This window comes from Macaca fascicularis, chromosome 19, assembly GCF_037993035.2.
Source record: "Macaca fascicularis isolate 582-1 chromosome 19, T2T-MFA8v1.1".
NCBI lineage: Eukaryota > Metazoa > Chordata > Mammalia > Primates > Cercopithecidae > Macaca > Macaca fascicularis.
Genome location: NC_088393.1, coordinates 56,136,816 through 56,160,676, shown reverse-complemented (window position 1 = coordinate 56,160,676; position 23,861 = coordinate 56,136,816). Strand labels below are relative to the sequence as shown.

General features: G+C 50.5%; 1 protein-coding gene across 6 annotated transcripts; it reads right to left on the bottom strand.

The window, feature by feature from the left end:
* Positions 1-73: 73 nt before the first annotated feature.
* ZSWIM9 (zinc finger SWIM-type containing 9) lies at positions 74-23,795 on the bottom strand. Of its 6 annotated transcripts, none has more exons than XM_045380862.3 (4): positions 23,750-23,795; positions 22,398-22,681; positions 13,631-13,943; positions 74-2,750 (listed from the first exon to the last, which is right to left on the bottom strand). In XM_045380862.3, exons 2-4 carry the CDS (start codon positions 22,670-22,672, stop codon positions 567-569), a joined length of 2,772 nt encoding a protein of 923 aa, XP_045236797.2. In that variant the 5' UTR covers positions 22,673-22,681; positions 23,750-23,795; the 3' UTR covers positions 74-566. The 6 variants fall into 6 exon arrangements, with proteins under 6 accessions (XP_045236797.2, XP_045236798.2, XP_045236800.2 ...); XM_045380863.3 differs by having other exon boundaries at positions 23,754-23,795; XM_045380865.3 differs by having other exon boundaries at positions 23,201-23,781.
* Positions 23,796-23,861: the final 66 nt, after the last annotated feature.

Sequence of the window (23,861 nt, the reverse complement as noted above, 5' to 3'; positions counted from 1 at the left end):
CCCCTCCTACATCCTGTCCCTTCCTCTCCTGCTTCCCCCAGCTTTTCCTCATGTCTTCATTTCTGTCTCTTCATTTCTTGTCCTCTCTCCTCCATTTCCGGCTCCCCTTTCCATCTTTTCTCGCTTACCTCCTCTCCTTCGTCTGTCTTCCGTACTTTCTCCCCTTCCCCGTCTCCCCCTGCACTCCCTAGATTGGCCAGTCTACTCTTGCCAGACACTCCCCGTATCATCATCGCTTCCTCCCCCTCCCCCCAGCTCTGCCCCTTTCCTTCCTTCTGCCCCAGCCTGACCCTGTCTACACCTCTCACCACATGCTTCCTCTCCAGAGGGAAGCCCTCAGAATCCGCCCTGGCCATCAACACCTTCCCCAGCTGTGGCTCCAGGACCTCAGAGACCACTTGCCCTTGGACCCAGAGAGGCAAACTGCCATGAGGAGGTCCCTGGATGACCCAGGAGGTGGCCAGGGGGACTGGAGTGGTCTCCTTGGCCTCAGCCCTATTATCTTTGGGATCGAAGAATGCCCTCCGACCCTCCCGGTGGAGGGTGGTGGGCAGAGGCATGAAGGGTCAGGGCTCCGGGGCTCTCCCCCAGCAATCCCTGAGCAGGTCCATGTGGAATAAGGCTGCCCCAGTGAGGAGGCGCGCTGCAAAGAGGTGTCTGCAGGGCAGACGGCGGGCGGCATGGATTGAGCAGCTGCAGCGTGTCAGGGCCCCATCCAGGAAGAAGTCCGAGGTGCCGTCCTTAAGGGCAAAACCGGCTCCAGTCCAGTGGAAACCCCGGGTCCCATGCTGCCTAGCAAAGGCCAACTCCTCGGCCACCAGGTCTGCCAGCTCTGGCCCGCAGGCTGCTCGGAATTTGGCCAGGGGTTCCCAGTCCACCTCCTCCTCTCCTGGGGGCCGGCAAAGCCTCTTTGGTTCCCTGGGGCCATCTTCGCCTCCTTCCTGCAGGCCGTCACCTGCAGCCAGGTGTTCGCTCCTCACCACTGCCCATTCTGGGCTGCCTTCCAATACAGTCCCCACCGGGGTGCCACACACGACTCCATTCCCCAGCCCTAGACACCGCCCTCCCGCGTCTGCCCACTCCATCCCTCGTCCAGCTCGGCTCTTGGGGCCCACAGACCGGGCTCCCCCTCCATCTCCATTCTCCACGCCTGTGACCCTCGTGTCTCCCAGCTGGACCAAAACGATATCCTCCAGGCCCCTTCTTCTTTTGGCTCCCACCCTCGCTCCCCTCTCCTCTGCAGTCTCTGGCCCTCTCCTCCTCTCATCTTCCCACTGGGGTCCCCTTGGGTCTCCGTTCTCAGGGGCCAACTCCAGGGACTTCTCCAAGGGGATCCCCCTCAAGTTTCTGACCTCCAGCGCCCTCCCCTTCTCTACTTCTGACTGTGGCCCCTTCCATTCTGCCGTTCTCAGTCCCCCTGCCTTTTCATCGTGCAGCTGCGCCCCCCTCCAGGGGCTTCCTTCAAGACTCCTGACCCTCTCATAGTCAAACTGGGTCCCCCTCAGGTCGGTGGTCTCCAGCGCCCTACCGCGATCCTCCAACTGGGCCACCCTCCAGGTATATCCTTCCAATCCTCGTAGCGCCTGGTCCTCCAATTGGGCCGCCCTCCAGACATAACCTTCCAGTCCCCAATCTTTCTCACCCTCCAACTGGGGCCCCCTCCAGTCCCTAATCTCTGGCCCTTTCAGGTGCCCTTTCTCCAACTGCGACCCTCTCAAGACACCTCCTTCCAGTCCCCTCGGCTTCTGATTCTCCGACTGGCCCCCTCTCCAATCTCTGATCTGCAGTGCCCTCCCCTTCTCACCTTCGAACTGAGCCCCGCCCCAGTCTCTGGTTTCCAGTGCTCTTGCCAACTCCTTCTCCATTTGGGCCCCCCTGCAAATACTTGCTTCTTTCGAAGCCCCTCCCCAGTCGCCTGTCTCCAGGCCCCTCACCCTCTCGTTCTCCACCTGGGGCCCCCTCCCCGGCTCATCCTCCAGCCATGGCCCCCCGCCATCGGGCCCCTCGGGCACCGACTCGCCGGCCGCGTCGGCCCACTGCATGGCCACTAGGTCGCGAAGGCACTGTGCCACGCCACGCGAGGGGCTGAGACGGCGCAGCAGTCGCCGGCGATGGCCTCGCACCAGGGCGCACGCGTCCAGGTCTCGGGCCGCCTCGAAAGCGCGGAAGCGGACCCACATGTCGCGGCGGGGCTCCCAGTTGCGCTCGAAGTAGTCCACGAAGGCGGCCGGGCCGTGGGCGTGGAGCTCGGCCAGCGCCTCGTCGTAGGCGGCGGGCGACGACGCGCCAGCCAGGCGGCACAGGCGCGACCACAGGCCGGGGTCCTCGCGGCCGGCGCCGCCCAACTCCTGCGCCTTGCTGAAGAGCGTCTCCAGGCCCTGCGCGCGGCAGATCTGCACGCGCGCACAGGGCAGCAGCTGGCGCACTGCAGGCAACTGCGCCGCCACCTCGGGCCCGGCGGTGAGGCAGCGCACGCGGCCCTTGACGTCTGGCGCACTCTGCAGCAGCGACGCAAGTGCGAAGCGCAGCAGGCTCGGCGTGCCCGGGCGTGCCACGCAGCAGGCAGCCTGGCGCGCACGGCCCGAGCCGTCCACGCACAGCACGGCCAGCAGATCCAGCGCGCCCTGCAGCCCCGGCAGCCGGTCCACCAGCAGCATGCGCGGGAAGCGCCGCAGCAGCGCCCTGGTGCGCGACGTCAGAAAGAACACCGTCTCCACCACTGCCTGGTCTTCCACGAACACCAGCTTCACCTGCGGGCGGGGGCAGGGAGGCAAGGAAAGAGGTCAGAGGATGCTGGGGTCTCCCCGTCCAGCTCCCCGACCTCGGTTTCCCCTTCTACGGAAATGGGAACCCATTCATTCTTGCCTGCATATGCATTTATTCTTTTGACCGGCAGGAGGCAGTGCAAAGAAATGGTTAAAAACAGACTGGAGCCGGATTGCCTGGATTTGAGATCCGGGCACCACACAGCTATGTGATTTTTTGCACATGACACTTTTAGCTTCTCTGAGCCTCAGTTTCCTCCGCCGGAAGCTGGCTATTCATTCCTCCGTGTGCTGAGAGGCAGTCTAGGTAGTGGGTCTCAAAATGTGGGCCCTGGACCAGCAGCATCACCAGCAGCATCACCATCGGTTCCTGGCACTTTGACAGAAATGCACCTTCTCGGGGCCACGTCAGACCTATTGAGCCTGAAACTCTGGAAGCGGCCCGGCAATCTAGTTTGACAAGCCCTCCAGGGGACTCCTATGCATGCTTAAGTTAAGGATGACTGGTCTAGTGGTAATGAGCTTCGATTGTGGAGGCAGATCATTTAGCTTTGAGTCCTACCCCCACCACTTCTGAACCCGGTAATTTAACCTCTCTGTGCCTCAGTTTCCTCCTTAACCTCCATATTCCCTGATTCTCCCTTCTAGGAACTGAACATTCCTTTCTCCACGCACTGAGAGGCAGGACAATGGTGAAAAGCATGGCCTCTGAGGCCAAGATCCCTGGGCTGAGATCTTGGAGACGCTGCTTCCTCGCTGTGTGCCTTTCTGCCAACTTCCCTAACCTCCCTTTCATTTGTAAAGTGATGATAGTAAGAGCATCTCTGTGATTGGAAAGATGAGATGCAGTCAAGCATTTAGAACATTGCCTGGTACATATAATATTACTGTTACTACGTATCCAACACATAGTAAGTGTTCTGAAAGTGGTCATTATAATTATCATCTCTGTTCAAACACCACGTCATCAAGGTCTTCTCTGACCTTCCCAACTAAGCAAACACCCCATGTCTCTCTGGCTCCTTCTGGCCATGGCACTTACCACCCTTTGGCAAGTCATATCTTCATTTGCTCATCTACCCATTGCCTGCTTGCCCTCCTTAGGATGTAAGCCCCACAAGCACAGGGACATTCCCATTCGGGATGGTCTCTCTTGGCCTCTGCCCTATGTGGCTCTTCCCTTTGCTGATTTTATTCTGCATGCTTCTGCTGTAATAAACTGTAGCCTTGGCTATAATAACAGCATCCCTGATGCTTTGAATGGTACCTGCCCCAGAACAATGGCTCAGTACATCCTGAGTGAGGGAACTCACACGAGGGTGTGCAGCCATGTCCAAGGCCACATCTGTAGGGCAGAGGTTCAAGGATCAGACTCCTGGATTTGCCTCTTATTAGCTGTGGGACTTTGGGCAAGTGACTTCCCCTCAATAATCCTTGGTTCTTTGTCTGGAAAAATGGGGATGTCTATTTAACAGGGTCATGGATGGACTAAAATGAGATCACTCCTGGCCAACACATGGAAGGACACCTGGGGTGCATCAGATCTCAGCGGTTCTTACTGTCTGTCTCAATCTCTCAGCAATATTCAGCACAAGTCTACATGGCTGACCCCAATAACGACTCTGGACACCAAGGCCCAAGTAAGTGTCCTTGGCTGGCAACACATCATTGTTGTCACACGTCATTGGTGGGAGAATTGAGCACTGTCCACGGGACTTCACTGAGAGAGGACATCCGGCAGCTCATGCTGGTCTCTCTTGGCCTCTGCCCTATGTGATGCTGCAGGATAATTAAGGAATCAGGGAGACTGATGGGGTCGCCCTATGTGGCTCTTCCCTTTGCTGGTTTTATTCTGTATCCTTCTGCTATAATAAACTGTAGCCTTGACTGTCACAATTTTTCTGAGTTCTGTGATTCCTTCTAGTGAATCATGGAAACTGAGGGTGGTCTTAGGGACCCCCAGCTATACCAGAGGAGAAACTGGCCCAAGGCCGTAGCACTAACAAGTGGTGATGCTGGGATCCAATGGGCCCAGACCATTAGGAATGATTGGAAACAAAAGCAGTGGGTGGGAAAACGTGTGGGTGGCATTTTAAGGGGTAGGGTGACATTCGATGAAGGTGGGGCTACGTAAATGAATACTTTTTTTTTTTTTTTTTTAGACAGAGTCTCACTCTGTCGCCGTGGCTGGAGTGCAGTGGCATGATCTTGGCTCACTGCAACCTCTGCCTCCCGAGTTCAAACGATTCTCTCTCCTCAGCCTCCCAAGTAGCTGGGATTACAGGTGCCCACCACCACACCTGGCTAATTTTTATACTATTAGTAGAGACAGGGTTTCACCATGTTGACCAGGCTGATGAATACAACTATTTACTGAGAAAATATGATGTGCCATGTGCTGGCTCAGGCACAGAGAACAAATGAGACTCACCACAGAGTGAGAGGAGACAGCCCGCAGGCCAAGGATAAATAAATATAAAAGAGAAGGCTTTGGGAGTGCAAAGCACACATGAGGTAGTTTCTCTGCACCACGCACATTTCCAGCAATTAATCTTTCATCCTCACAATATCCCTGTAAGACAGATACTATGATTATCACCCCCTTTTTCAGATAAGGACATTGAGGCACACAGGGCTTCAGTTGCTTGCCTGGAGTCACCCATGTGATTTGCAACACCAGGTGAGCTGGGATTTGAGCCCTCACAGCTTGGGTCCAGGGCCTCTTGTTCCTGACCACTCTACCCTACGGCCTTCCAAAAAGTGACCAAACAGCCCTGACTTAGGCACACAGTGGACAGCAGTGCATTTGGCAGAGATGGAGAAACCCACAGAGGGACAGATTTTGAGGATGTGAATGAGTACAGGTGTCCTTTCAGACACACGAATTGGTAGCACGGGGAAGCATCTGCCATAGACAGCAGATTCCATGAACATGAACATCAGAAACCGTGCCTTTACTACTTTCCATTCACACCTCTTCCGACACGTGAGTAAATCCTCCCTTTTTCATGTGATCAGAATGATACTATTCATCAAACTGCCCCAAAGAAAAAACTGAAGGAATAAAAATAATAGCTGAGGCCGGGCACAGTGGCTCATGCCTGTAATCCCAGCACTTTGGGAAGCCGAGGTGGGTGGATCACCTGAGGTCAGGAGTTCAAGACCAGCCTGACCAACATGGTGAAGCCTCATCTGTACTAAAAATATAAAAAGTAGCTGGGCCTGGTGGTGTGCACCTGTAATCCCAGCTACTTGGGAGGCTGAGATGGGAGAACTGCTTGAACCCGGGAGGCAGAGGCTGCAGTGAGCCAACATTGTGCCACTGCACTCCAGCCTGGGTGACACAGAGAGACTCCATCTCAAAAACAAAAACAACAACAACAAAATAATAGCTAAATATTGAACATATGCAGGGCTTTCTACTTTCTGAGCACTATTCCTCCCATCCTACATACACACACACACACGCACACACACACTGTACCTTAATTCTCACACAACCCCAACAACCCTATAAGATAGAATTATCCCCATTTTACAGATAAATGAAATAAGGTTTGGAAAGGGTAAATAGGTTGTTCATAACTTGTTCTGTGTCCTGTAGCTAGTAACGGGCACAGCCAGAACATTCATAAAGCATTCAGCGCCTATCAATACAAATAAAATCAAGTCACCAAAATCAACACCCCAAAAATGGCTTGATGTAAAAACAGGCTATATGGCATAGAAAATATTCCCTTTGGAAGCCATGAAAAGCTAGAAAAGCTGAAACTGAACTGCAGGAGGCCTGTGTAACTACAGAGCAGGGGAAACACGAGCCCCATATTCAGACAGGGCTTTGGGCGGCCCTTGATGAAACAGCACCCTATGGTTCTGCTTGCCAAGAAATTGCAGTTCTCCCTCTCCTGGGCACTTACTAGCATTGTACCTCCCTGCCCCCTTGCAGGTAAGCAGCGTCATGTGACTTGCTTTGGCCAATGAAGTGTGAGCGGGAGGGAGCTGAGGCATCACATCCAAGGAGAAGGCTTCACAGCCACCCCTGCCACATACAGTTATTACCTTGGGATGAATGCCCATCCTCCTGGGTCCCAGAATGACCCGGATAAACAGTACTCCCCCAACATCCCATGGTGGCCACATAGGTGAGCAAGAAATAAAATTCAATGAGTTCAGCCACTGAGATTTGAGGGCTGTTCATTATTACAGCAAAACCCAGGCCATCCTGACTCACACAGCCTCAAGGCCCTCTATCACTCACCCTCTAATTTTTCCTTTGAGGAGAGAAACAAATGCGTTTAGTATGCTGGGACTGTTGCCTATTTTTCTTTCTTTTTTTTTTTTTGGTGTGTGTGTGTGTTTTTGTTTTTTGTTTTGTTTTGTTTTGTTTTGAGATGGAGTCTCAATCTGTCACTCAGGCTGGAGTGCAGTGATGTGATCTCGGCTCACTGCAACCTCCGGCACCTCCCCCCCAGGTTTAAATCATTCTCCTGCCTCAGTCTCCCAAGTAGCTGGGACTACAGGCACCCACCAGCATGTATTTTGTATTATTTATGTATTTTTAGTAGAGATGGGGTTTCACCATGCTGGCCAAGCTGGTCTCAAACTCCTGACCTCAAGTGATCCACCCACCTCAGCCTCCCCAAATGCTGGGATTACAGGTGTGAGCCACTGTGCCCAGCTCTATTTTTTACCTTCTTTTTTAGAATTAATTATTTGAATATGCAAACATCCACATGGTCCAAAAGCCAAATAATGTAAAGTGATATGTAAAAGGCCTTACTCCCACCTCTTTAGTCTAATCAGTCTGCTTCCATTCACTATTCTACCCCCATCCACAGTTCTTGGTATTCTTCTAGAGTTTCTTTATATGAATATAAGTAAGCATATCTATAATTCTTATTTTCTCTATTTTATAGATAATACAGCATATCATGTACAGTTTTGCATTTTGCTTTAACTTAAAAATGTGTTTGAGAGATCTTTCAAAATAGTTCCTAGACGTGTTCACATTTTTTTTTTTTTTTTTTTAGGACAGAGTCTCGCTCTGTCTCCCAGGCTGGAGTGCAGTGGTGCAATCTCGGCTCACTGCAAGCCACCCCTCCCTGGTTCACGCCATTCTCCTGCCTTAGCCTCCCGATTAGCAGGGACTACAGGCACCCACCACCACACCCAGCTAATTTTTTGTATTTTTAATACAGACGAGGTTTCACCGTGTTAGCGAGGATGGTCTTGATCTCCTGGCCTTGTGATCGGCCCACCTCGGCTTCCCAAAGTTCTCATTCTTTTTTAGTGCTGTGCAGTAATCCATGGATGGATATACCACAGGTTATGTAACCATTACCCATTGGAGTTTGGGTTGTTTCTAATCTGTTGCTTTCACAAATAACAATGATTAACCTTGTAAGTAAGTCCTTCCACATCTGTGCAACTACATCTGCAGGATAAATCACCAGTAGTGGGATTGTGGGCCTAAGGGTGAGTGTTCTTGTCATTTTGATAGATAGATATTGCTAAATTGCCCTCCACTGAGATCATACCAGCTGCCCATCAAGTACATTGAGTATTCTTTTTTTTTTCCGAGACAGAGTCTCGCTCTGTCACCCAGGCTGGAGTACAGTGGCGCAATCTGATCTCAGCTCACTGCAAGCTCCGCCTCCTGGGTTCACACCATTCTCCTGCCTCAGCCTCCCAAGTAGCTGGGACTACAGGTGCCCGCCACCACGCCTGGCTAATTTTTTAATTTTTTTGTAGAGACAGGGGCTCATTATGTTGGCCAGGCTGGTCTTGAACTCCTGGGCTCAAGTGATCTGCTCGCTTCAGCCTCCCAAGGTGCTGAGATTACAGGTGTGAGCCATCGCACCTCTTATATCATTAGTATTACACATTATGAGTTACAGATTATAATATTAATATTACGTTATCTATTATGTTATATTACTATTGTATTATTAATATATTAATATAGAACTCTTTCAGTAGATTTTTTTTTTTTGTTTTTTTTGTTTTTTTTTTTTGAGACGGAGTCTCGCTCTGTCGCCCAGGCTGGAGTGCAGTGGCCGGATCTCAGCTCACTGCAAGCTCCGCCTCCCGGGTTCACGCCATTCTCCTGCCTCAGCCTCCCGAGTAGCTGGGACTACAGGCGCCCACAACCGCGCCCGGCTAGTTTTTTGTATTTTTTTCAGTAGAGACGGGGTTTCACCGTGTTAGCCAGGATGGTCTCGATCTCCTGACCTCGTGATCCACCCGTCTCGGCCTCCCAAAGTGCTGGGATTACAGGCTTGAGCCACCGCGCCCGGCCTTCAGTAGATTTTATAAGTGAAAAAAAAGGTGAAACTTCTGTGTAAGAGTGGTGGATTGAACACCTCTCTAGTTTCACTCCCTCTTGAACCTCAAGTACATCTATTTTTAAAATGGCTTTTTTTTTTTTTTTTTTTTTTTTTAAAGACAGAGGCAATAGGACAGGGATAGAACTTTGGAAACTGGAAAGCAGCTGGACATGCTAATCCCACCCCACTGCCAAAACCCATGAATCCTAAGCCAGCAATTGGGGGATGCTGAGAACCAGTAGCAAAGTCCTCAAAAGGAGCTGGCAACACCAGGCCAGTTTTGCGGAAGGCAAAATAAAGATGAACTGAGGGCTGTTTCAGCAGCAGCTAGATCTCCAAATCCCATTTCCCCTCTCCCCCTACTCTTCCTCCATCCCCAGTTATGGGGGTTTATTCTGTAGACAGGACGAAACACAAAGGGGCTGCTGGCTTTGGGGACATCTGGCCCATCTGAAGATGAGGGAGGGGGATTCTGAATCCCAAGTAGGGACTGAGTGAGTCTTGCTGGCTGAATGCCTGACAGCTCCCTGCCTCTGTCCGGGTGGCTCCCAGAAGCTGGCCTTGGCAGCCTGGCCTTCACCCCCCGCCAGGAGGCCGGAGAAGTTTTCTCAGGAGGATTTGACCAGCCCCAGAGGAAGAACAAAAGGTGGTGACATCTGGCACTCCCCAGAGTATAAAGCAAGATGCAAAACTGTGTGTACAGGTCGGGTGGGTGCGGTGGCCCATGCCTGTAATCCCAGCACTTTGGGAGGCCAAGGTGAGTGGATCACTCGAGGTCAGGAGTTCGAGACCAGCTTGGCCAACACGGTGAAACCTCGTCTCTGCTAAAAATACAAAAATTAGCCAGGCTTGGTGGTGCACGCCTGTAGTCCCAGTTACTCAGGAGGCCGAGGCAGGAGAATCACTTGAGCCCAGGAGGTGGAGGGTGTAGTGAGCCAACAGCGTGCCACCGCACTCCAGCCTGGGTGACAGGAGTGAAATCCCATCTCAAAAAAAAAACAAAAAAAAAACCCAAAACCAAACAAACAGCATGTATACAAACAGTTGGCTTAGGTGACTGGCTGCCTTGCTGGGGGTGGGGGATGGGGGGACAGAAAGAGGAAATAAAGTTAAAAATACAGACATGCAAACTGACCTTTGTATGTACAGATCTGTGCTGTCCAATCCAGAAGCCATTAGCCACATTAGGTTGTTTACATTTCAGTAAATTAAATGACAAATTCAGTTCCTCAGTCACACTGGCCTCATTAAGTATTCTATAGCCATGTGTGGCCAGCGGCCTCTGGATTGGACAGTACAGATAAGAACCATTTTCTTTCTTTTTTTTAGACAAGAGTCTCACTCTGTTACCTAGATCAGAGTGCAGTGGTGTAATCTCAGCTCACTGCAACCTCTGCCTCCTGGGTTCAAGTGATTCGTGTGCCTCAGCCTCCCGAGTAGCTGAGATTACAGGCACCTGCCACCATGCCTGGCTAATTTTGAATTTTTAGTAGAGACCAGGTTTCGCCATGTTGGCCAGGCTGGTCTTGAACTCCTGACCTCAGGTGATCCACCTGCCTCAGAATCCCAGAGTGCTGGGATTACAGGTGTGAGTCACCATGCCCGGCCTGGATAAGGAACATTTCTATCATTGTAGAAAGATCCACTGGGCAGTGCTGGTCCATAGGATAGAAAGCGAGATATGATTTATAAACTGCTAATAACTCTGGAGGGGAGGGGACCTGGGGAACAGGATGTGACAAGAAGACTTTTCACCACATACCCTTTTTAGAACCATGTGAATGTATAACATATTCAAAAAGTAAATATTTAAATGTTGCTTCACTAATCTGTCTCTCCTGTCCTAGAACTTCTTCCTCCTTTCTTTTAAGAGTATTAAGTGGCTGGGCACGGTGGCTCATGCCTGTAATCCCAGCACTTTGGGAGGCTGAGGTGGGCCAGTTGCCTGAGGTCAGGAGTTCAAGACCAGCCTGACCAACATGGAGAAACCCCATCTCTACTAAAAATACAAAAATTATCCAGGCATGGTGGTACATGCCTGTAATCCCAGCTACTTGGGAGGCTGAGGCAGGAGAATCGCTTAAACCCAGGAGGCGGAAGTTGCGGTGAGCCGAGATCGCGCCATTGCACTCCAGCCTGGGCAACAAGAGCAAAACTCTGTCTCAAAAAAAAAAAAAAAAAAAAAAAAAAAGTATTAAGGCAGGCCAAAACACAGACCCAGGAGCCAACCTTGGTTTAGCCTAGATTCCAAGACAGGCTTCAAAATGAAAAGACAATTCCCCTTCCAGAGAAGGCTGTGATTTATGAATGAGCTGCTTTGCACAGGAACAATCCTGCAGAGGGCGGTTTCAGGGAAGAAAAGCTGAGGCTTATGTATGTAATGGTGGGCAGTGGATGAGAGTTACTAGGTCAGTAAAGACTAGCGGAGTAGGAAATGCATGTGTGTTTGTCCCCACAGTGAAGGCCATGGGTCTGGATCCTGGCTGTGTGGGTCCGAAGCCCAGCTCTGTCACTAAATAGCTGTGTGACTTTGAGTCAGTTACTTGACTTCTCTGTGCCTCAGTTTCCTTATCTGTAAAATGGGGATGAGAATGGTGGACTATTTCTTCATAGGGCTCAGGTGAGATTAAAATGAGTTATAGTATGTAAAGCACTTAGAGTAGTGCCTGGCATATAGTAAGTGCTTGATAAACATTAGCTAAAATTATTATTATGTCGGGACAGAGGCCTGGGCTTGGGCTGGTGGCTTGAATCAGGGCTTCTTACTGGGCATGAGATGAAGACAGGAAGACTGTGCCAGAGCTGAATCTTGACTTCACCCTGCCTTGGGACCTCTTCCACACCCAAGGGAGACAAAGGCACAGCCAGGAGGAGAAACCCGTTCTTTTCCCACTTTCTCATCTTTCTTTCCTTTTTAAACTTCAAGTTCACCCCAAACTTGAAGTTGGATTAAAGCCGCAGAGATTCCTTATGGAGCAGCAGCCATCCTCACTGTTCCTCCAACACAAGCTTGCTCGTGCCTCTGGGCCTTTGTACTGGCTGTTCCCTCTGCCTGGAACTCTCTTCCCTCTGATGACAGAATGAGGGTCCCTTGCCTCTGTTCCATCTCATCTGCTTCACCGTCATTTGCTTAAAGAGACCTTCTCTGACCAATTCAAACAGCACTCTTAGAACTGTCCCGCTCCAGGCCCTGGCCTTTTTCTCCTTTATAATACTTATCGCTCCATCACATCACAGGACACAGCACTCTTCCTTCTCCTAATTCTCCATCTGCATGGGGGGTTCGGGTGTGTTCTCCCCTTGTGAACATTCACCAAACTAAATATTTATCATTTGTGCATTTTCTATTTGTGTAATTCAATTTTTTTTTTTTTTAATTTAAATAGGCCTGGTGTGGTGGCTCATGCCTATAATCCCAGCACTTTGGGTGGCCAAAGCAAGAGGATCGCTTGAGTCCAGGAGTTCGAGACTAGCCTGGGCAACATAGGGAGACCCCTAACATCTCTACAAAAACTAAAAAAAATTAACTGGGTGTGGTGGTGCACGCCTGTTGTCCCAGCTACTTGGGAGAATGAGGTGAGAGGATTGCTTGAGCTTGGGACATCGAGGGTGCAGTGAGCCGTGATTGCAACACCGCACTCGGCCTGGGTGACAGTGAGATCCTGTCTCAAAAAAAAAAAAAAACAAAAAGATTTTTTTTTAAAAAACGTACATAGCACTTGCCATCACTGTGGCTCCTCTTCTTGCTAGCACCCAGCCCCTAGTGATGCTACATCACATTTGGATGTGTTTGTTGGTTTCTCCCACCAGAACTGCAGCGGCATTCTGGCAGTTACCTCTGCAAGGCAGCCAATAGCCAAAGGTGGTTATTTAAATTTCAGTGAGTTAGAATAAATTCAGGCCAGGTGCAGTGGCTCTTGCCTGTAATCCCAGCACTTTGGGAGGCCGGGGCAGGTGGATCACGAGGTCAGGAGATCGAGACCATCCTGGCTAACACGGTGAAACCCGTCTCTACTGAAAAACAAAAAATTAGCCGGAGCGGTGGCATGGCCTGTAGTTCCAGGTACTCAGAAGGTTGAGGCAGGAGAATCGCTTGAACCCGGGAGGCGGAGGTTGCAGTGAGCTGAGATCATGCCACTGCACTCCAGCCTGGGCAATAGAGCACTCCAGAGTGAGACTCCGTCTCAAAAAAATTAATCGATTAATTAATTCAGTTCCTCAGTGTACTGGACACATTTCAAGTGCTCAATAGCCACGTGTGGCTGGGGGTGCAGAATCACAGAACCTTTCCATTCTGGAAGAAAGTTCTACTGGGCAGCACTACACTAGAAGGTGAGCTCTCTGCAGAGAGAGACCACGTGGGTCTCCTTTGCTGCTGCATCCCCAGTGCTTCCCTAAGTACTTAATGAATGAATGAACGGATGAATGGAGGAAAGGAGTGAAGGGATGAGAGGGCGGATGAAGGAATGAATGACCCACAAGTCTTCAGCATGGCTCTCCCCCGCCCCCGCCCCCCTCCTGCCTCTCCCAAGACCCCACCTTGGCCTCGGGGTCCGTGCGGAAGAGGCCCTCGAGCACGTGCAGGGCGTCCAGGACGCCGTGGTCGCGGCCCTTGCAGTAGGAGAGCAGGCGGCGCACGTCGGCTGGGGCCACGAACTGCTTGGAGATCTTGTTGGTGGTGCGCACCGGCAGGCAGGCGTTGGCCAGCAGGTGGCCTGGGCGGAAGTAGTAGGCGAACTCCAGCGGGCAGGCCGGGTGCGAGTGGGTCAACTGGCACTCCGTCACCACGAGGCGGTCCCGCAGCGGGCTCAGCTTGACGATGATGAAGGCGGGGCAGCCGGGCTGGGGGGGCCTGTGGGAGGAACCACCACCGCCCTGGTCACATCACTCTGCTGCCCTCTTCTTTCATGCCACTCACCTTTTTTTTTTTTTAAAACTAAGAATTGTTTCAGGCATAGAGAAGAGTAGAGGGCCCTAAGAATATGCCAGCTGTGTGACCTGGGGCAAGTCACTTCAAGTCTCTATGCCTCAGTTTCCTCATAGGTTAAAAGGGAGGTCCTACTCATCATACCTTCCTCATAGGATCGTCATGAGCATGAAAAGAGTTAATATAAGTAAAGCACCTACACGGTGTCTGGAATATGGCAAGCAGTAAGTGTTCACTAAAATTCTATACCTGCCACCCTGAGTTCTGTCAAAAGTGAATGAATGTTTTATTGTATTTACCTTAACTTTTTTTAGAAATAAAAAAATTCGGATAGTCCTGTATCTGCTTCTGGTTTAGCAATAACATTGAAAGTTGAGGCCTTCTGTGAACGCTGCCCTAATAAATTCTCCTCCTTCACTCTGTCCCCAGAGGCAGCCACTATCAAAATTATCTATTAGCATTCCATGTATATTTTTATGCACCCATAAACAATGGGAGATATGTTTCTCTGCTTTAAAGCATTGTCTATGTGAAGAAGGACTCAAACTCATTAATCATCAAGGACATAACAAATTAAAATCCTAAGGAAATGACACTACACATCAGCAGAATGGTCAGACAAAAGAGACTGATAACATCAAGTGTTGATGAGGACGTGGAGCAACTGGAACTCTCACTCATCACTGATGGGAGCGTGAAATGGCACAAGCACTTTGGAAAACTGCATGACAGTATCTACTAAAGCAGATTTTATGCCTCTCCTATGACCCAGTGGTGCCACTCAAGACAAATGGGCATCTAAAGACGTGTACGAGAATGTTCACAGCAGCACTATGTATATTCGCCAAATACTTGAAACCTAAATATCCAACAATAGAATGAGAAAATAAGTTGTGGTATATTCCTAAAGTAAAATGCTAATCAGCACCAAGAATGAACACACCATTACAACCTCCAACAACATGGATGAATCTCACAAACCTACCAATGAAAAAAGCCAGACATGAAAGAGAAACGATGATATGATTCCCATTTATAGAAAGTTCAATAGCAGGCAAAGTTAACTTCTGCTGTTAGGAGGTTAGATAGTGGTTACCCTTAAGTGGTTAACCCTGTAAGGGGGCACCAGGAGGTTTCTTGGGACTGGACATATTCTGTTTCTTGTTCTGGGTGCTGGTTACCTCTGAATTTTATTTTGGGAAAATTCATTCAGTTGCACACGTATGATGTGTATGCTTTTCTGGATGTGTGTTATATTTTTTAAAAGTCTACTTAGAAAAAAACTTTGTTTTTGGCCGGGTGTGGTGGCTCATGCCTGTAATCCCAGCACTTTGGGAGGCTGAAGGGGGACAGATCACCTGAGGTCAGGAGTTCAAAACCAGCCTGGCCAACATGGAGAAACCCTGTCTCTACTAAAAATACAAAATTAGCCAGGCATGGTGGCACACACCTGTAATCCCAGCTACTTGGGAGGCTGAGGCAGGAGAATCGCTTGAACCCAGGACGCGGAGGTTGCGGTGAGCTAAGATCTCACCATTGCACTCCAGCCTGGGCAACAAGAGCAAAACTCCATCTCAAAAAAAAAAAAAAAAAAAAAAAAAGGAGGAAGAGGCTCCCATCCAAAGAGCATGGGTGGCCTCTAGAAGTTGGAAAGATAAGGAAGGAGATTCTCCTTAGAGCCTCCAGAAGGAACACAGCACTGCCAACGCCTTGATTTTAGCCCAGAGACCTATATTGGCCTTCTGACCTCCAGAACTGCGAGATAATAAATTGGTATTGTTTTAAGCCACCATGTGTGTGGTAATTTATTTGAGACTAAGACAAGCATCCCACCCTATAGATGCCTTTCCAGCTGGCTTTTCACTCGGATTTTGAAAACTGTTCAGTTTCATTCCTTTTACTGCTGCCCAGTGTTCCGCTCCATGACTCTGCCATCTATGATGGTGTTTCCAGTTCTCCTCTTTTACGAATGACGCTTCCATCACCCCAATGTGTGATACAACACTCTCTTACACATCTCTTTATGTGTGTGAGCAAGAGTTTGTTGAGGACAGCGGTTCCCATTACATGAAATTAACATAGGGAGTTGCAACCAGCACTGTAGAAAATGAAATAGGGCCGGGTGCAGTGGCCAGCACCTGTCATCCTAGCACTTTGGGAGGCTGAGGCAGGAGGATTACTTCGCTTGGGTCCAGAGGTTCGAGACCAGCCTGGGCAACATAGCAAGAGCCTTCTCTACAAAAAAATTAAACCATAAAAAACCAGCCAGGCATAGTGGCCCACACCCATAGTCCCAGCTATTCCGGGAGGCTGAGGCAAGAGGATCACTTGAGCCCAGGAGTCCGAGGTTACAGTGAGCTATGATGGCATCACTGTATTCTAGACTGGGCAACAGAGCAAGAACCTGTCTCAAAAAAGAAAATAAAAGAGAATAGAAAAAAAAAATCAGAGTGTATTTCTCTGATAATAGTATTTAAATCGGTATCTGATTTCTGAAGAGGGTTCCGTGTTTCTCCATGTGAGGTAATATCAGCATTTTTTGGCAGATTTTATGTTTATACAGCAGGGGCTGCCACACATTTTCTGCAAAGGGCCAGGCAGTAAACGTTTAACATATTCTGTGCCTATATTGCAAATGAAGCCATAGATAATATGTAAATGACCAGGCATGGCTATGTTCCAATAAAACTTCATTTATAAAAATACGCTACAGGCCGGGCGCGGTGGCTCACGCCTGTAATCCCAGCACTTTGGGAGGCCGAGGTGGTCAGATCATGAGGTCAAGAGTTCGAGACCAGCCTGACCAACGTGGTGAAACCCCGTCTCTACTAAAAATACAAAAATTAGCTAGTTGTGGTGATGCACGCCCATAGTCCCAGCCACTCAGGAGGCTGAGGCAGGAGAATCGCTTGAACCTGGGAGGTGGAGGTTGCAGTGAGCTGAGATTGTGCCACTGCACTCCAGCCTGGGCGACAGAGCAAGACTCTGTCTCAAAAAAAAAAAAAAAAAAAAAAGGTTGCAGGTTGGGATTGGTCCAAGGGCTTCCTAATTTGCTGACCCTTGTAACACAGACTGCCCAGGGCCTGGCATGTAGTTAAGAAACCCTGGCTCCCAGGTAGTAAATACCCGAGTAGCACACCCCCCAAAACCCTCCTGTGTTTTTTTCCAAATGGCCCCCCAACTGGGTGATTCTCCCCAGGATCCACCCAGAGAAATGCTTAAATCCACCAGTATAAATGCTTAAAAATTTTCTTTGTCAAACCAGAAGAGCACTCTTGACACACTCCTTTTTTCCTACATGCACGAGGTAAAGAAAAACCCAGAAGCCTGCTAGATTTTAAAAATCGAAATATAGAGTCCGAGACTTTATGCCTTATTTAAAGTAACAAGGCTAGGCACAGTGGCTCATGCCCGTAATCCCAGCACTTCGGGAGGCGGAGGCGGGCGGATCACCTGAGGTCAGGAGTTCAAGACCAGTCTGGCCAACACGGTGAAACCCCGTCTCTACTAAAAATACAAAAATAAGCTGAGTGTGGTGGCGGGCGCCTGTAATCCCACCTACTCAGGAGGCTGAGGCAGGAGAATCACGTGAACCTGGGAGGTGGAGGTTGTAGTGAGTTGAGACTGTGCTACTGCACTCCAGCCTGGCGGACAAGAGCGAGACTCTATCTCAAAAAATAAAGTAACAAAACGCAAATTTAGAAAATTATTCAATGTGCAAATAAACATCAATAAAATAAACCTACCGCCACCACGTGGTATCAGATGGAAGCAAAGAAAATTCCAATGTGAAGCCATGTTTGATCTATCAAGACTGCAAGTTCATGGAATGTTAACCGGTTCATTTTTCTAGGTAATTCATGGGCTTTTGTGAAACCGTTTGTCTGACTTCCTTCAGCCTAGGTGTTTCAGGCCCTAGAACAGCCGCTTCCTCCGCCTAGGTCACCTCTTCTGTGAAGCCATATATCTCGCCAGAGAACAGCGCCTCTCCTCTGCAGGGACCCAGAACCTCACATAACCACCTACTGGTGCTTCAACACACCATTTTTGCAATCTCTCCACCTATCCGGAGGAATAATGTCATCCCCCGCTAAATGCAAATTCCACATGGATAAGAATTTTTGTCTGTTTATCTCTGTGTCATCAGCACCTAGTACCTGGTGTCTGGAGGTGTTCAGTAAGTGTGTGATGATTCAACGACTATGTCATCTACAAACCCTGGCACACCTACTCTGGGATATGGTCTCCATTCCACCAAAACCATCCATCACCAAGTCCTACCCGTCCACTTTTTTTTCCATTTCCACAACCTAGGGTAAGTTCTTCCCTCCTTCATAAAACATTCCTCTCCCTTTTCACCTAGTCAACTCCTACTCATCCTTCAGGCCTCATAGCCAGCATCGCCTCCTCCAGGAAGTCTTCCCTGACCACATCCAGGCTAGGGAAGAGTCTATCACATGTAGGGATTTTATTTTATTTATTTATTTATTTACTGGAGACGGAGTCTCACTCTGTCCCCAGGCTGGAGTGCAGTGGCGCAATCTCGGCTCACTGCAACCTCCACCTCCCTGGTTCAAGCAATTCTCCTGCCTCAGCCTCCTGAGTAGTTGGGACTGCAGGCGCGCACCACCATGCCTGGCTAATTTTTTTTTTTTTTTAATTTTTATTTTAGTAGAGATGGAGTTTCACCATGTTGCCCAGGCTGGTCTCAAACTCCTGAGCTCAGGCAATTCACCGGCCTCAGCCTCCCAAAGTGCTAGGATTACAGGTGTGAGCCACCGCGCCTGGCCGGGATTTTTATTTATGTCCATCTCTAATGTACACTCCCCACAGAAATCCCAGCATCTAAAAACACCACCTTGCACATTGCAGGGGCTCCCAAAAACCTCTTGGGTGAAGGGACAGATAGGCTGGTGCCCAGAACTAACACATCTTTAGGGGACCCATGGCACAGTCAACCCTCACAATGAGGGTTGAATGACTGAAATAAAGATGAGGGGAGGAGAGAGAAAGAGAAAGTGAGAAACAAAGGCAGGAGGGTGGTAATTAAAAGCATGGGCTTAGTAACCAGAATGAGGGTCCAGACTCTGGTTTTCCTTCTTAGCAGCTGTGTTATCCTGGGAACAATCTTTTAAGTATTCTGTGCCTCAGTTTTCTCACCTGGAAAGTGGGGCTAATAGTAACACTAGGGTCTCAGTCTTTTTGAGAGGGTTAAATAAGAAGATTAAATTACATAAAGGGGTTAGAAAAGGGGCTAGTGCATAGTAAACAATGCAGAAATAGTAGCTGCTATTTTCAAAACTTTTTTTCAAGGACCTGTTGCTTTGCTTTGTTTTGCCTTCCACTTACCCATTTACTCATTTTTTTGAGACAGAGTCTCGCTCTGCCATCCAGGCTAGAGTGCAGTGGCACAATCTTAGCTCACTGCAAACTTCGCTTCCCGGGCTCAAGTGATTCTCCTGCCTCAGCCTCCCGAGTAGCTGGGATTACAGGCACCCACCATCATGCCCGGCTAATTTTTGTATTTTTAGTACAGATGGGGTTTCACCCTGTGGGCCAGGCTGGTCTCAAACTCCTGACCTCAGGTGATCTGCCCACCTCGGCCTCCCAAAGTGTGGGGATTATAGGCGTGAGCCACTGCACCCGGCTACTCATTTATTCTTGATCTTTCAGGTTTTCGAGATCTTTGTGTTTTCAAAGGCTGGCGTGTATTGAGAAAGGCTGAGCAATTCTGTTCCAGGGAGGGAAGTGCTGAGAGAGAGGGACAAGGGAGGAACTGGAGCTGGACAGCTGAAGCTGCCGCAGTGGTGACTTGGAGAGAGTCACTGTGCAACCTCTGGCAAGGGAGAAGGAGTGGCCAGGAAGAATGTTCTTGTCTGGTTCCCTGCACCCGCAGCCCCAGCCTCCTCCTTCGCGTCCGTTCTCTGTCCCCAAGATCGTCTCCCACGTGGCCCCAGAGGGATCTTCCTCCACCCAGAACTGATCCTACTCACAGCCTTCTAGGGCTCCCCACCACCCTCCAGGATAAAGTCTCAACCCCTGGACTCAGCTCTGCTAGGTCCAGGCTTTGACACCACTGCAGTCTCATTTCCTGCCTTTCCTTACACGCTAACTTCTCCAGCTCGACCTCAGCCCGGGGGCTGTCCCTGGGCTGTGGCACTGGAGGGGCTCTGCCTTGAGCAGCTCAGGAGAGTTGGGGAGTTAGACGTGACGGGTCCAAGACATCATTCCTGAACCGGCTCATCAACCACCTGCTCCCGCACTCCCCATTCAGAGACCATCTCATCATCTACCCGTTCCCAGGAGTGTACGCAGGGCCCTGTCCTCGCCCCCTCCACAGCCCTGTCTCTCCTGCTTCTTGGCTGTCTCTGATATTGGTCGAGCACTTGGGACAGTACCAGCACATAGTAAACCTAGTGCATCTGTTAGCTCAAATACTATACATACATAAACACATCAACAAAATTCTTCAAGGTTCTGCTTACTGGCCACCTCTTCCAGGAAGCCTTCCAGAACCACCCAGTAAACTTTCAGGTGGAGCTGACCACTCCCTTTGTATCCTCCTCTCATCTCCCCCTCAATCTCGCTCTGACTACTACGGGCCACTATCTACAATTTTTTTTTTTTTTTTTTTGATCTTTGTCTACCCCATTAAGTTCTGAGCTGTTCAAGGGCTGAGATCAGCCTTGGATTCCAAATGTCCAGTGAAGAGCATGCACGTAGTAGGTGCTCAATAAGTATTTGTTACATCGGATTGGGTTCTGTTCATAGGTTTCAGATTAGGCCTGAGCTTCTTTGAGCTTCTTGCAAGCTCTAACGTTCTAGGTTTCTGGGTGATGTGTGTGTTTGACGCTGTTCCGCTTTCAGATCTCCGAGTCTCTGTTTCTAGAATAAGTAGTGAGAAAAAAGGTGCAAGAATGTATCTCACAATACATATTTAAATAACTACCGGTGAAAGAGCTGTTAGGGTGTGCTTACTCCGTGCTGGACATCTCTCTGAATAATTTACCTATGAGATAGACACTATTATGTCCCCCATTTTCCACATGAGGAAACTGAGGCCACAGAAAGGTGCAGTCACTTGCTCAACAGCATCCACCAAGTATCAGCAGTGCAATGGCCCAGGATTCACGCTCTTGAATCCCGTAACAGCTATCACTTAACCAGCCACCCCATGTTCCAGGCACCAGGGTTATGCGTTTTTCTCATGTATGATCTCACGGTATCCTCACAATGGCCCCATGAAGCGGGTATCATAACCCCATTTCAGAGATGAGAAAACTGAGGCTTGAAGATGTGAAGGTCCATTGCCCAAAGTCACCCATCCAGGAAGTTGTGGAGCACATCTCAGGCAGCCTGAAGGCAGAGCCTGTGTTCTTAAGCACTCTGCTCTTGTCTACAGCGCCCCAACCAAGGGTCTCAAACTCACACACGTACGGGGCCAGGCAGGCAAAACAAGCAAATGACAGCAGTAGGCATGAGGCAGCAGAGAGTGGCAGGGTTTGGGGCAAACCTGGGCAGCAAAACCCCATCCAAGGGGGTGGCCGTCTGCCAGTGGAAACATGGGCTCACCTGTTCCGGTGTTCCAACGGAAGCTGGAAACCTAACATTGTGTGAGGAACAACCCCAGTTTAAAACTGGGGTCACACCAGGCACTGTGGCTCACGCCTGTAATCCCAGCACTTTGGGAGGTGAGGCGGGCAGATCACCTGAGGTCACGAGTTCGAGACCAGCCTGGGCAATGTGGTGAAACCCTATCTCTACAAAAATACAAAAATTGGCCAGATGTGGTGGCACACGCCTGTAATCCCAGCTACTCAGGAGATTGAGGCAGGAGAAACAATGCTTGAACTTGGGAGGTGGAGGTTGCAGTGAGCGGATATTGTGCCATTGCACTCCAGCCTGAGTGACAGAGCAAGACTCTGTCTCAAAAAACAAAACAAAACAAACAAAAAAACACACAAAAATTAGCCGGGCATGATGGCAGGTGCCTGTAGTCCTAGCCACTCGGGAGGCTGAGGCAGGAGAATCACTTGAATCTGGGAGGTGGAGGCTGCAGTGAGCCAAGATGGCACCATTGCACTCAAGCCTGGGCAACAGAGCGAGACTCCATCTCGAAAAAAGACAAAGAAAGTCTGTAAGTCGAGCCCATACCATCTCTTGCTCCGTGAGTGTCTTTATCTCTCCAGCTCCTCTTCTCACTGTCTTTCAGTACATGTCCCTCCTTGACTCCCGCCTCTCTACAAGGTGTATTTGGCTGTCTCAGTTGGCCTCTCTCCCTCTGCATCTCTGGGTGGGGTGTTCTCTGCCCGTCTCCCACCCCCACCCACCCCCGGTGCTCCCCTTCCCCCCAGCAGGACAGTGCTCAGGTTCACGCACCCCACGGCGGGCCGGCTGGGCGCACGCACGTCCTTGCACACAAGCCGCACGTAGCTGTACTTGAGCACGTCGATGAGTGTGTAGAGCGGGGGCGCACTGGCCCAGCGGCAGCGCGCCAGGTGCATAGAGCTCTTGACGAAGAAGAGTGCCAGCCGCTGCTGGCACCACGCGTCGAAGAAGCGGCTGAACTCGGCCCACGAGAAGAAGGCCCGCTCCCGCAGCTCCTGCTCCTCCTGCCCCGCAGCCGTGCCAGGTGGGGGCTCCGGCCGCTCCATCCTGGGGGCCTGCGTGGAGGAGAAGAGAACAGGTGGATATCAGACCCATTCCCACCCGGGGTATCTCATCTACCCCATTCTCGGCCTGCCCCGTTGGTGCTGGTGCCTCTATCGAGGTGGGTAGCCCGGGGTCGGACGTGCCTGTTTTTCTCCAAATATATAAATATAAACTTCCACCCTATCTTTGGCCTCCTCCCACCGCCTTATCCCTGGTTCACTTGGAGCCTGTCATCTTGATTCCTAATTCCAACTCGCCTCCTCTTCCGCAGATGTGACCCTTAGGTACAGTTGAAATCCCGTCTCCCAAAATATGACCCTTAAGCTCAGCCGTGGACATCTCCTCAAATGCGTTCTCAAATTCCAGCTAAAACCTCCTCCCCTTCCAGCTGTGTCTCTCACCCAAGAGTAACCCCTAGCGCTCATAATCATCTGGAACTCCTCCTTCCATGTGTCAACAGTTGGCTGTAACCCCTCCAAAGACGCTCCATCTCCAGATGTGCTCCCACACCCAGGCCACGGACCCCTCACCCGGTCACATGCTTCATGCACCTGTGGCTCCGCACTCCCCAGATGTGTCTCTGGCGTGCAGCTGTTGCCCCTTCCCCCGATTATGACCCTATGGCTCGCCACATGCAGCTGTGGCTGGGGCTTCCCTGAGACGCTCTCATCTCCAGATGTGCTCCCCACATGCAGTTATCGACACTTCGCCTACAGGTGTGTGCCCCACTTGTGGCTAGTTCTCCTCGGAAGTGTCAGCAATATTCACCTGTGGTCCCCTGCTCCTCAGATGCGGCCCCCAGTCCAGCTGTGGGCCCCTCCTCCCAGTTACACCCACCATTCCCCGCAATGTGCATCTTCGTTCTAGACATGGCCCCTCGTCCTCAGATGGGCTCCTTCACCCCAGATGCTCCCCCCACGTCCAGCTGCGCGTCTCTCCTCGAGCAGCCCCATCCAGCCTGCTCCCGACGCTCCTACTCCCCGCCCCGCCCGCTGCGGCACCTTCCAGCCCCGCCGTCCCACCTAACTGTGCCTCTCCCCTCCCCAAGATGTGCACCCTTCCCGCCCCTCCCCACTCACCTACCCGCCCCGGAGCGGCGTCCACCTCCCACAATGCCCCGCGCCCAGGCCTGGCCCGGCCCTTGCTCCCGGGATGCCCCGCGCGGTCTCCCGCCTCTCTTCCCGCCGTGCC